Below are 14,853 nucleotides of genomic sequence, written 5' to 3' on the forward strand. Positions count from 1 at the left end.
GTTTCCAACTTTCAACACCATTTTCATGGCGTTTTTTTTTTTTTTTTTTGTTTTTAACCTTGTTTTGTGCCAGTAAGTCGAAATGTGAAAGACACGAATTAACTGGAAACCAAGCATGCCTTTACAAGTGGGGATAGTCAAAGGAACCTTTAGAGGTCTCACGACACACTGGTCTTGCTATGGACGCCACGACACTGAAAACACCCAACCCTGCCTCGATTTGTAAAATACCAGCGCTGTGAACCCTCCGAAATCTGTATCCAGACAAATTACAATGCGATGTAACACCTAGTGTTCACACCTTTCTATTTCACATCTCATAAAAAAACATCGGTGGGGTGGCTTTGTATTTATCTTTACTTTTTACGCGCTACCCAAATGGTAAGGACTAAAGTGAGTGAATCTTTCATGTATTCCCGGAAGTGTCGAGTTGGTCTTTATACATCTTTTTGTTGGGTTTTTCGCCCACCCCCAATATTTCCTATACTTCATCTGCCTCGCTGTACACATAACCAAACATGGAACCCATCAGGTGAACAACACATTTATTGTAGCCTACTGTTTGTTATATGACAGCAAGTCAAGTGTACAAGAGTAATAAATAGTTCTGAAATATTCACACAAATGACAACACTGAGGTGTAAATGATGGTGCATTGGAATGGAACAATGAGAGAAAAAAGGAAACCAAACATTTCAATCCCACCCTAATAGTTACAAATTACATGGGCATCCCGTTTCTTGTAACGCTAACATCAATATCACTTCCTCTCTACACCTTTCATCCCTAAAATTTCACCTTGAATTTTATATAAGGCCATTCCTACACAAGCATCTACATGCTTTTGAGGCACCCAGCTTTTGTGTATGCTTGATTTTGTTTTAAATTCTTTGTTGATCACTTGATTAGAAATCCATGACCACTATTACACACCTCTTCTTTTCATACTTAACCTGAAGGCCTTAGCACACACACTCTTAAATGTCTGTAGTTTAATAACTGAAATGCTGTGGGGAATGGACACCAAATGTCCAGGTTTCAATGGAAGATAGAAATTAATTCCCTTCACAAAACCACTTAACTTGTATTCCTGTAGCACAAGCGAAGTACAGAAACCCTTTGAACACTGTAAGTTCGTAAGCATGTAAAAAATACTGGCCACAGGTGGTAAAAATTTCCTTCTAAGATCTTTCTGCTTACTGTTAATGTGATGAAAACTAATATAAGGATGACCATGTAATTTGCAAGAGCAAATGAAAATGATGAATTTCCATCATAAAAATCCTAGAGAATTAATAAAAATCTCTCTACCAGAGAAAGCATGACACATCTCTGACATTCTATACCATATGATGTTTGGATGGAAAAAGCAAGCAAATTGCTTTGGTAAACATGGAAAGTATTAATACAAAATACATAGTGTAACACTGGAGTCAGCTTGGCAGTGGAAATGCGTTTGGTCATATCGTATCAAAACGACATACAAAAAAGTCAGGCAAAAATGATGGCAAACTCCATATACTCGGTGAAAACTGCTGCACCTTGATCCAATGGCAGCTACTTTACACCACATCGATTCATTTTCTTGGGAGACACAATCTTGCACTCATTGTGAAGCAGTTCATCATGCCACTGTTCTTGCACACAAAATAAGTGGTATGGTCTTATGCTGAAAGCAAGGTCACATTGTCAGCATAGGTCTTGATATATGGCATTTTATAACAAATGTCAATATCAGCCAGATGAATATTCAACAGTTCATGCCTGAGATAATAACTTGTTTATGCTGCTTGCTTACTGGCAATGAATATGCATGAACACCACCTGTGACTGAGGCTTGCCCGGTGATGCAGATGGAGGTGTTCCTTGAGATGGTTGAAGCAAGGCAAGGTCAATCATACTGGTATTTTCACCTCCCAATAATTTATTTACCTGAGAAGTTCTATCATCTGAGCTTATGAAACTTGTATGTATCATTCTATCTGTAAGATAACAGTTCAGAGCAGAAATACTTTCCCTATCCCCAGGATGGCTTACAGCAGAGTTCCAAGGCTTAGAAAAAGTGGAACTGTGATTTAAAAAAAAAAAAAAAAAAAGACAAGTTGCATGCCACTATATTCTGATAGATAAAGCATGTAGCTGGAGGAGGAGGGAAGAGACTCTCTAGAAAGAAAACAGTATGAGACTAATAATTTGCTTGCCCTTTCTGTGCAGTTCTCTAAGCTCTCACACACTCCACATGCATATATGTCCCCTTGGATGATTTGATGATCCCATAGCTACCCTTCTTTAGCCTGACCTGCTAAGATTTCTGGCTCTGAAAGAAACTTACAGAGAGTGTTGACAAGTAATGATACATAATAATGTAATCACCCAAATGCTGCCACCTTTACAAAATTTAAATATCAAGCACAATGATGATAATTAGAAAAAAAATGAAGCACAGCGATGGTAAGGTGAAGCTCATACAACTGTTATTCATAACAGCAATTGATAGCCACATTCACAGTGCAGATCTTCACAGTGTACTGTAGGCAACAGACCAAAGTGACTATTCACATTACTCTGCAGAAGCTGACAGTACAAATAAATTAGCTGGGTAGTTAAAGTATCAACAACAACAATCTCTTGCCTCTATAGATTGACCGCAATGCACTATGCACCAACAAAGTCTAAAATGACAATTAGCTTGCAAAGATAAACACTGCTTTGGTTGGAAACGCTCTTTATGCCCGAGGGTACACATTCTGGTTGAAATACTTCAACCAATGAAACACTCTACTCATTAATACAGCACTAAATGTATAAACAGATGCCACTGACCTTGATTTTATGGCACCTTAGTGAAAGGTATTTTCCTATGCTCAACTCACTACATTTCTCTCCCTTACTAAAAAATGTGGAGGAAGAGAGTAAAGAAGCAACGTTGTCTGCATGATTTACAACACACTAGTCTGTCCACACACCAAGGGAAAGATAGCTATGCACCATATGCTACACCGAATCAGCAACTGACGGGTCCAGGAATTCAACCATATGCTCCTTTGCAGAGATATTTACACACCAAATGATCCAACAGATAATAACATGACATGAGGGGACAGTGATGGTCTTATTATAACTGCAGTCCCAACCAAATCTTTCATTCATTTTGGTTTATAAATAACTGATTGCAGCCTCAAAAAATAAATTAAAAATGTGCATAACAGTTCTCAGGAAAATAGCACAGACAATTTCATTAAACATATCTGCAGTTCAGAGACATAACTAGTCCCACATGGCCTCTAGAGGTGTAACAGACAAAGTCAACATACTACTTACATGATAAATAGACACCTACTTGGAGCTTCTGAAGTAAAGATGCCTATTTTAAAACTCGAACAAGAACAAACCTTTGTAACTACAGTGACCACATCACATCAACAGTTATATATACATGTATTACCATTTTTGAAACTGCAATTGGGATCCAAAAGTCTTTTCAAAGTTTAATATAACTATAACATACTATAAAGAATTTCTTAACATTTCATCTTTTTCTGAACGAAATCTGCCATTCCAGAACGTAATGTTTCTGCTTTGTCAAAAAAAAAGAGGTTATTACTATTTAGTGCTTTAATATCAATGTTTAGTGCACACTATTTAGCCAGCAAATACTTTACACAAAACAATTATTTTAAATAATAATCTAGGTACACAGTTCTGTGATACTTTCTTTATGTAACCTCAACAATAAGCCTTAAGTAAACATATTTTTCTGAACTGCTTAATAGGGATTATGAGGCATAAGTTGAGATTTGGATAAAGAGGGCTGTTCTATCGTGTCAGAACTTTCATAGATAGAAAAGTATTCTTAAACCCTAATGAGTTGTTCATCTTTTCCCAACCAAATAAAAGTAAAATGCCTTACTGCCAACCTACGAATCAGGTTCTATCAAAGTAGGTTTAGCAAGTTATTTGGCTGAGGCTTACTTGTGTCCATAATTTTTTTTTCCCCCAAATTATATGGGATGGGACTCTTAAACCTTTACCCCACTAACCCTTCATTTACATTTCTTTATAACCAAAAAAAAAAAAAAACCCTCCATCCTCATTTGTACAGTGTAATATTTACATCTGTCTAAAACACGACATACCAGTCTTGTGCACAGAATATTAGTTTCATATAGTTTTAAAAAATGGTCTGTACAAACTTACAAACAGTCAACTGTAAGTACAATCACAAGGAAGCACACATAACAACCAGCTTCTTGGATCAATGATCATTTAAGCAGATAATTAAAAACAAGGAAGAAAAGAATGAACAAACATCTTTTGCAAATGCCACATTCAGTTTCACTTATGACAGATTTTCCATCTATATGTCAGTCATTGTAGACTAACTGTCATTGTTTGGCTGTTAAGATGTGAGATGAGAAAAAAAAGAAAAAGAAAGAAAAAAAAAGAAAAGCAAGGCACTATACATAGCCTTCCTTACATCTTGATTACTTTTCCATTTTCAAACATTCTAGAGATCACCTCTGATCTAGAGACTTACAGTAAATTAAAGCTTACTTCAGGATCAAACAGTCACCATGTATGGTAGTACTGGTGAAATGCAAGTAATGGTGCATGCAGGAGGATTATAATAAAGGCATGCTCCATGTAAGCACAGGCCACTTCTTTATTCCCATCTGTTTAATAAATACACTAACTATAATAGCTAACAAAAGAAAGTAACTGGTAAAGGCCATACTTAAATTTGTTCATACAAGGAAAACAAAATAATTAAAAAGGAATATTATATTAGAAAATAAGTTTAGTACAAGGCGCATTAGACGTTTGGCTGTACTTGGACTTGAACTTCAACCATCAGAGGCGATAAAAAAGCACACTTTCTAAGAGCTTAAACTTACTGAATAAATAAACCAGGTGGTTCAATGCTGGTAAAATGTGCAGAATAATGTAAAAATTACAAAATGGAAGAAAGAACATAGCAAAGCTGACATAATGAACCAATAAGTTCAATATTGATAGGATATGTTTAAATAATAAACATATTGTTCAAGTATAAATGTCAACTCTTGGTGCAGCATTTTATTTCTTATTTCTTCTGTTATCACATCATGATAAAAAATCTGCTACGCTTGTATTCATCTACTTGTCTCATACAGTTCTCAAAAGCATCGCAAACATGAAGCTTCATGGTTTGAGAAAAACACCTGCAGATGTTTGCACATTATTATTTTTAAAAGATTGCATAATTTATGTTCAATTTACATTTCTTTGGGACGTGCATGGTTCATTCATGTAACATGCATTTGTCACTGACGATATGTATACAATGCCATTTTGCATGTTCTGTGTTCAAGTGGGAATTAAATTGTTTTATGTCTTACAATAAATAAAAAATTATGGTAAGTGCTTAGCATTAGCAAGTGTCTGTGAGTTAGATGTTATATTATCAAGTTTAAAAAGTAAATTGCATTTCAGTGTGTAATGGGTAAGTGGATATAAAAGAAAGTAATGAAAGCAAGCTCAGTACTAAATACTTTAAAGTCAATTTAATCCATACAGAACTGATGCAACAATGCTTATTTTTTTTCTCAAGTGTTCGCAAAGAAAGATCAGGGGAAAATTGGTGCTCATTCTTTTATGACACTGGCAAATGCAGAAAACAAAGATGTCAAAATGGGCACAAAAAAGACACAAATCATTTTCATTTAAAGAAAAATTAAAATGTTAAATTTCAAGACTGACACTACAATACATCTTGCAAATAAGTTAGTCCTATACTGTCTTCTGCAAATAAAGGAATTTAACAGCAACACAAAAAATACCTTATAAAAACGGATTAAAGAAAAGGGTTGATATTTACAATGGATAATAATGTTGCAAGAAATACTTTAATAAAAGTAATATTTGCAACATCAACAAACCTTGAACTCTCTTTCTTCATCTATACCATTACTTCCACAACATTAGTGGAATATGTAAATGGGCACAATTTTAAAGGATAAAAATGTATGAAGAGAACAGAAAAAAGAATGCATATGTTTTATTCAGATAGAAAATAATCACATACTGCAGCTTATGTTACAGCAAAGCTTTTCAAGAAGTCAAACAAACTATAGAGATAATACACGAACAGTTACTGGATACTCATCCTACCTCATGTTAAGGATATTAACCAGCCTGTCACATCAACATCACTCTTTCACACAGATACACAATGGATAAATGTAAGTGCACGCACTCTGCACCCATCCTCTTCTCTCCCACATACACAATCTCTCTTTTCAGAACAATATAGTTCAACAGTAATAAATCAAGATAATCTTTGAATTTTTGAGATCAACAGTCTTGCTGCTGTCCGCTTTAGTCAGATGATGTAACTACGCCATCCTCGATTCTCTAAAATATGAGTTGGAAAGGAATCATATTTACTCTCACCATATTTTTTTTCTTTATCGTTGCAACACCTTCAGATGTTCTGCCTGATGACTTTTTCGTTTATTCACTAAAAGTAACTGACTTTTCTTGTGTTATAAGCATAAAAGCATACAATTACAAAGTCATTCACTGAAAATGACAAATACATTTCAACTGCCTTGAGCAATTACCAGCAGTTTAAACATGCCATTTTCTGTCATGAACATGAAGGGTAAATATCTAGCTTTTGAATTCTGCCCTTTTTATGTAACAGGATGATTATATTTTACTGGCCAAAATAATGATGGAGTTACAAATAATTTAACATATATTAAAGACCACTGATGACTTTCTTTTTTGGATTATTTTATAATTATGATAAATGTGACATTCATAAGGGGAATACAAAAAATGTTCAGAGAGGGAAGAAACTATTTACATTTCACAGAAATTGCATTTTGTTGATGTAGATGACACGAGCCTGACAGATGAAACAAACTGATGGCAAGTCAGAATGAAAATGATTACAAAACTCCTCAGAAAATATAATTCTGTGTTGTTAAGCTGATGCCATGAATATTATTGACACCATTAAACACCTCATCATTGCCATATTAGTTCCATGAAAATGTAGGAACCAATTCAAAGTGCTTGCTGGAATACATTGTTGGTGTAACAGAAAAGAACTGAGTAATGAGATACTTTTCACTTGCACACATTTGATGGATATAACATTTATGTATAGGCTGATCCAAGCTTAACTGCCAAAGCAGTGATAAATGGTTCTCCATTAGGGTCATCATTTTGCAGATCTTTGTTTTGTTGACCATGCCCAGCCAACAAACATATAATGGAATTTTTCTTACTCTTTCTTTCCAGCTGAACAGGCTAATTAGCAAAAATTTTTCTGTCAAACTGTGATGTCAAATGCTTCAATGCAATGACATAGACATGGTCTCAAACATTCATTGGAAAGTAGTTGTTGATAGTTTTGCAGCCTATAACAACCTTTGTTAAGTGTGCATGTGCCATAGGAGCAATACTGAGAAAGGATTCCACAAAATAGTTCCCAACATAAAATTTGTTTAATTACAGCTGCTGTAATTGTGCTAAAAGAAATATTAAATAAAAATAAACTTAACAAAAAAATGGACAAAAGCCAGCAGAGAGATAAGCATTTCAATATTAAGCTGTCCTACTAAATCCTTATTGCAGTCACAGAATTTCTTATTGCAAGAAATATATCATACATTCTGAAAGTTTTCAGCACTTTTATCTCTCACTCCCACCCCCCTCAAAATATTCTCATTAATGCAGAACATCTTTCTTCCAGTCTCCATATATGTTGTGATATATGTATATACTACTTATTCTATGTGTACATATTATTTCTATATATTATTAAGCTAGTATTGTTAAAAGGATGTCTTCAAACAGACAGGACTACCTTAACATATTCAAGCATTGTTTAAGCTGTTTTTCCTAATACCCAAATAAGATATAGAATAGAACAAAAACTAAAATTAAATGTTACTATGTAAAAGATTCTATAGTACAAAGAACCTGAAAATTATTTTTCGCAAAACAATGTTAAAAAAAAGCTCAACATATAAAATGAGAAGAAACCAATGCAAATGTGTCAAGAGAGTAATAGCATAACCAGGATACAAATCGTATCAACAGCATTAAATACTCTAAAACTTTAACATTCACATGCTTTCTCAGAAAGTTATGAAATAGTCTGCACTTAAGAATACAAAGAGACATGAGCTAGAAACCACCCTTCACATATTATATCCATGACAAGTCACTGAACTACGGCTTAGTATTGCACATTACTAGTCTGCATCTTTTCACTACATGAGTATGTCACATCTCAGCATCACACACACACACAAACATTCACATGCATAATGCATGCATGAACAGACAAACATCGCCATCTGTTCATTATGTCACCAATGACTGCAGAGGCTCAGTGAGGGCTTAAGGCAATAACTTCTGTAGCAGGTGGTCAACTACTGCTGCTTGTGACACCCTGATGACTGAAAAGTTGACTTGCCTTGATTTGGAAGAACAACAATCCAACGCACCTCTGTAAAAGAACCAAAACACCATTGGTCAGAACTCTGTGCAAGCTTTTGCTGTCTCACAAGCAAAATAATGCATAATGTAGGCTAAAAATACCACACTGAAAAATGTAATTTCTCTTCTGTTCCATGTGTTACAGATACCAAAAAAAAAAAAAAAAAAACAAACATGCTGTAACTGCATAGGACTTACATTTCATGTTTTGTTCACACTTCATGACTAGCACTGCTAGCTGGTAGACACACATGGACAGGACAAACTCTAGACAATAGACAAGTTCACTGCATACTGTTAGATGCAACCAATGGGCCTCTGAACTTGTGAAAACACCAACTGATTACCAACCCATTTAGGCTATTTAATTCATTTTACCAACTATTCATTTTGTTGCCTTGGTGAATACGCCCTCCCCCACTTTCACATTTTTTTCTTAAGGGAATGAAGGCAAGATTAATGAAAAAACTAAGTGCAAAGCCCCACCCTTTAACATCTAAAAAAGGCATATTAAAATAAGCAATTCGCCAAAGCATCCTGAATGGAAGCTGAATAAATAAGGGTTTCACTCTTTGCTTAATTTCTATGTTATAAATACTTAGTAAAATCGTTAAATTTTGTGACAAAGTGAAGAGTAAAATGCTTTAAGGTTGGTTGTTTTTCTTTTTTGGATACAGAATTAAATGTTTAAAAGGGCTTCTGGCACTTGAAACATCAGCAAACCCTTTGCCCAAATGAACTTAACACCAATTCACACAACAATATCAGCCAACATACCCTAATGGCGTGTAATCCCAGCATTGTTCAAAGGGTAGGGCTGCCATCCTCTGGCCTGGCCGTTTCCAGTTGAAAAAAGACTCTGAGGTCCTGTTGGCCCACTATGGGGACGTCCACCCAAAGGTGTTCTGCTACAACCTACAGAATTCTTTGGTGAGGGATGCAGGGCACTATAGCTATGTCGTGTTGCTGTTCCACTTCGGTTAGCAAGAAACTCACCCTGCTGGTGAACATAAGAGTGAGGAATTCCTGAACCAGATCTTTGGTGTTGTCGGTTGGTAAAGCTACTGCCAGTGCTTCCTCCTGAATGATGCATGCTACTGGCAAAAGTGGAACTTGGCAACACATTAAGAGAAGAGCGCTTGCTACCAAGACCTTTTCCGACTATTAATTTTCCAGCACTGGAGTTATATGAAGAGTTACTTCGACCAGTTGGAGGAGTTGCTGGAGTGTTAGGACTGCGTGAGGTATAGCCTGGAGAAAGAGTGGTAATAGTTGATGGAGGTCTTGCTGAAACATAACCAGGTCTGGGAACTGCTTGTGAAGCAGTCACATAAGCTGGTTTAGTGGTCAGTGGAGGTGGTGGCTTGGTTAGGTCAGGCATACTGCTAGTGCAGTTACCTGAAGCTCTCTTGCTGGTGATATGTGTCATCTGCCTCGCAATTTTGTTGTATGAGAGAGACACATGGCCTTGATCAGTCAGTCTGTCACCAAATTTGAAACCTCCCCCAAAATGCTTGTGATCAGTTTCATTAATGGGATTGAAATGTTCCCTGGTGTGAGACAAAATCGGTGCACCTCCAGGTAAACCTGGGCATACTGTTACCCCACCCCCACTGAAGGTACTTATGTTAACAAATTTGAAGTCCTGGATCTTTGAACTAGGGAGCTTTGAGTCAGGCCAGACAGACACAAAATCAGAGCCATCATTGCAAACAGTCCCATCTCCTGTGTCTGCTAGCCTGCTACTGCTTCTACTAGTATTCGTTGAGCTGGAAGAGGCGGTTGAAGAAGCAGATGACACCCTATGCTGTTTTTCATGCTGATAAGTTTTCTCTGGCTCTTTTGGGGGTCCAAACAGTGGTGAGGTGGAATTATATGACAAATGACATACAGTTCCCGATAATTCATTGACTGGATGTTTACTCTTGGCACCAACATCTTTATTGTATTCCTTGATCTCATCATCATCACTGCTAGTAGTGGAGGAGATGCTACTGTAACTTGTACGCCTCTGCAAAGGCGCCTTGTTTTCATTACTCTGCAAGCATTTTGTGGTACTAGCGCTTCTGCTACTACTACTGCTGCTGCTACTTCTACTAGAGCTGCATGATGTGCTACTGCCGGTGCTGGATGGGGATCGCGACCCACCACGTTTTATCTTGCTGACTTCCATGGTTACTCTTGTAGGGGAGCCTGGAGGTGTAAGTGGACCCCTCTTCACAGGCACAGTCTTTACAGGAAACAGTAAGCCACATTCCGATTCTGGGCCAACAGATGATACATGAAGGGCCTTGTCATAAGATTTACCTTCAGCAAGCTGTAAATTAAAATCCTCTGTGCCACTCTCAAATGGTTGTTTGCGAGCATTAGAAAATTTCAGCAAAGCATCCACTGGTTGTTTCGTGACCCCAGAAAGTAAAGAACTTTCATGGGAAAGAACATATCTGTCAATAGTTGATAGCTTCTGGTTTGAGCAGCACTTAATGCTGGTCTGCATTTTTCTTGGATATGATGATTCACAGACATCTGGTGACTCTGAAGTTGTCTTTCCTTGAAAGGGAGATGATTTATCTTGAGATTTTCTACTCACATTCTTATGAGTGTCATATTTTGGTGATCTACCTGAAGGTGAATGTGCTGGGGAGATCTTTTTATATACTTCACTAGAAGATGGTGGTAGCAATGGTGAGGGTGCTGGTGATACCTTACTGGATGATGCTGGTGACACCTTCCTAAAGGGTGAAACCTCTGTAAAAGATTTTGGTGACTGCTCCAAAGATCCTCTTTTGACAGCTGAAGGTAGTGGTGATGATTTCCCATCAGAAGAAATTTTAACTCCTGCTTTCTGAGAGGGCTGTTTAGAATAATTTGGAGTGGTATGGAGTTCTAAGGAAAGTGTGGAGGTAGCTTGCAACTTAGGAGGTGACACTGTAGTCTCTCTTTTATCATGTATTAAATCCTGAATGGTCTTCCCTTGCAAGATTGATAATATACTTTGTGGTGGTTTTCCTTCTGGATGAACTGCTGTGCGGCTGCTATTACTGCTGCCTTTGTGTTGCTCTCTTCCTTTGTCGTGGTGCATAAGTCTGTCTGCCTTCCTTTCTTCCTCCTTTGTACTGTTCTTTCCTTTTGAACTGGAATGTATTAAAACAGATACATTTTCTGGAGTTGGTGAGAGGTTCTGTTCTCCCTTTGACAGCTCTCTTTGCCCTGCCCCTCTCCCACCAATATCCCTACTTTTTGCTCCACCTACTTTGTATGCCAAAGTACACTTTTCATCCATCTTTTTGTCTGTCTGAAAGGAGGAAAGAGCCAGATTTTCGCTTGAAGAGGACTTTCTTGTAAGACTTCCTGAGCTTATTTTTGATACTGGAGTAGATGAGCTTGATCTTGCTTTGGTACAAAGTATGCTTCTGACTGAAGAGTGAACTTTAAAATGGCTGCCTTCTAAGTTGGATGCTTGTGCCAACACAGTGCGAGCTGTAAGAGCTGGGGAAAGTTTTTTCCGAGCTGGTGATCCAGTGGATATAGAGTGTGCATTATCTGAAGGTCTCTTTATACTGCTTGGAGACTCTGCAAAAACAGTGGTATGATTCTTTGAAGAAAATTGCTTATTCAAGTAACTATCCCTTCTTGAAGGATAATCACATCTGCTTTTGTGGGAACCTCTAGAGGGAAGTCCAATTTCTTCTTTTTGAGAGTCTTGCTTGCTCAGCTTTGCTCTGCTTGGGTAATCAGAATTTGTAGACACCGAGTTTGTATCTTTCATATTTCTACTTCCATATTCTTTTGCCCTGCTGCATGTAGCAGGTAGAAATTTCCCTGTGTTTTTTCTTTTAAGATCTCGGCTGCTGCGGTCAAACTCAGATGAAGCAAAAGCCACAAGTGCATCAAAATCATTATGTATGGTACTTTCTGGATTCTTTGAGTCAGGTTGTGTCCGCATGTCATTATCTGGAGACAGAATAGGATCATGCTTGGAAAATTGCCAGCCATCTCCTCAATTCCAATAAATTTGCCAATAGCATTTCCCAGTTTCCAAAGCCAGCACTGCCTATTTATTCATGTTTGTCAAGTTTTTAAACTTTGATTTTCCATCGTCAGCACAAAAAGATTTCCAACGAGATTTAGCCTATTTCTTCCCAAAATGGCAAGCATAAAAAGAGTTTATCAAGAGTTTACACAATTTTCACTCTGCAATTTTCCCCCCCTTAGTTTTATAATAATTTAAAAATTGCTTAAGCACAAAAGCAGCCAAGGTAAAGTAATTGTATGGATTTAAAGGCTAAAAAGCACCAAAAGCTTATGCCTTTGTGAAAATTAGATACACATTGGATTTTTATAACCTTAACACCTTGCAGAACCCTTATGTACAGGAGATTTCAGAGTTCCTCAAATTTGATTTCTATGCACATACTGCTTTTTTATTTTCAACCATAAGCTTTGTGTCAAACAGAAGCAATCTGCATTACAATCAGGCAGCACAAATATCAAAAGCACACAACTAGTGGCAATTTAGTACATTTTAGTGGGTGGCGTGAAAGGTGGAACACATGGATAAACACTAAAATTATTTAAATGATTGATAAACTGCAAATCTTTTTTCCTAGACTTTAACTGCAAAGCAAATGCCTGGGTATCATATATCATCCAGAAAAATGTTTCTGCTTAATTTTTGCTTCTCTAAAGACAATGTTCAATACGACAATTTTACCCATCCTAGACCCCACACAACAATAATGCAGATAAAAGAATACAAAATAGGGGTGGGGGAGTGGACATGAATCACAAGACAAACAATTTATCTCGCAGTCTGCTGTAAAGAGCCAAGTGAGAAAATAACAAAATGTGCACATCATGCAAGCTATGAAAGATTGCTAAAAGGCTACTAACAAACACTGCAAAAGTGGGATGCATCAGTGTTTGTATCTCTTTCTCCATATATTTTATTGCGTCTTGGGCCAATTTGTGAAATTCTTGGTTTACCTTTTTTTTACTTTTAAGTTTTAAGAAATCTATGAGCAAGAAGTATTCACCAATGAAATTATTTCTAAGAACACAGACAGTAAAACAGCTTGGATAAAATTTATTTTTAAATGCAAAGGCCTACAGCACCGCATGCAAGTAACAGTTAATAAAAACTGCTATCTAGAAAAGTTTAAAACAAAGTAATCAAAAGCCAAAAACCAAGTGCTTAAACCAGAAGGTTTAATCCAATTGTTGATAGCACTTCACGAAAACATATTCTACTTTAAAGATACAAATTAACTCTGTATCATACTCTTTAAAAAAAGAAAAAGCTTCAAAGCTTCAAAACATTTAATAATACAAACTTAAGAAATTATAACTACTTCATGCCCATTTTTAAAGAGTGTCAATGCATCGTGCCACATTCAAAAGGATCCAAACACAAGCACCAACAGCACGGAAATGAACAGTAGAAGTATTAGTTGTGCATATATGCAACGTTAATAATATAGATATCAGACTGTCAGCCTTCCCCCATCTCAATTACACGCTCTCTCGCACACACAAACAAAAACACACTGGTCTTTAATAGCACAGATTTTTAAACAACAGCAGCAAACCAATAAAATTAGATCTCTACAAAGCATACAACAATGGTTAACTAGTGAAATGGATCTTTAAAAATTGCTTTCATCGAGTTGTGTACTATTATGGAGAGGAGACAAAAATAAAGACACAAATTTTCATATCATAAACTAAATTGTAGCAATAACTCATTTGCTTTAATATGCAAAAATTAAAAAAAACTCAACAAGAAGTGACATAACAAAAAAAGAAATACATATAAAATGTTTGCACAATGAGGGAAAGCTCACAAGGAAAGCATTTGTAGGTGTGAACAGCCATATAAAAAAATAAACAAAATGAAAATAATATCTTTTTGCGTAACTCAAAGTCTTCATCAATCTTAAATAGCCTCCCAAGACAAACTATTTAAACATTAGCACAAAACCTACAAATTCTAGTGCTGTTAACTCTACACTTTGATGGCTATGTTCATTTACAAGCATAAGCATTTAACGACAGAAAGATTTTATCTACAGTATATACATCTAAAGACAGAGCTCTACAGTGCAGTCAAACAAAAGCAACCATGCAAGCCAATGTCAGCAAATCCAGCCCCCAAGAAACCCTCACTGAGGAAAAAAATAACAATAATTTAAAAAAAAAATAAATAAAAATAAAAAAACACAAAAAGAGCACAAAGCCTGTTCAAGTCTCTGAACACTGCAAGAGGCTTTGAGCCTGGGCTGCTTTTGGCAAAATAATTTTTATGTCATCTGTCTTGCATACTGTCTGGTTATCACCCAAGTAATAGCATGAGTATTT

The 14,853-nt window shown here is 36.4% G+C and overlaps 1 protein-coding gene across 1 annotated transcript in view; it reads right to left on the reverse strand.

The window, feature by feature from the left end:
• Nucleotides 1-528: 528 nt before the first annotated feature.
• Nucleotides 529-14,853, reverse strand: part of LOC112573676 (serine-rich adhesin for platelets-like) — a 36,687-nt gene continuing 22,362 nt past the window's right edge. Inside the window, exons 25-26 of the mRNA XM_025254246.1 lie at nt 9,274-12,450; nt 529-8,506 (exon numbers count right to left, since the gene is read on the reverse strand). Coding sequence (XP_025110031.1) covers nt 9,275-12,450 — 3,176 coding nt within the window. The 3' untranslated portion in view covers nt 529-8,506; nt 9,274. The remainder of the gene's footprint in view (nt 8,507-9,273; nt 12,451-14,853) is intronic.

This window comes from Pomacea canaliculata, linkage group LG10 (genome assembly GCF_003073045.1).
Source record: "Pomacea canaliculata isolate SZHN2017 linkage group LG10, ASM307304v1, whole genome shotgun sequence".
Classification (NCBI taxonomy): Eukaryota; Metazoa; Mollusca; class Gastropoda; order Architaenioglossa; family Ampullariidae; genus Pomacea; species Pomacea canaliculata.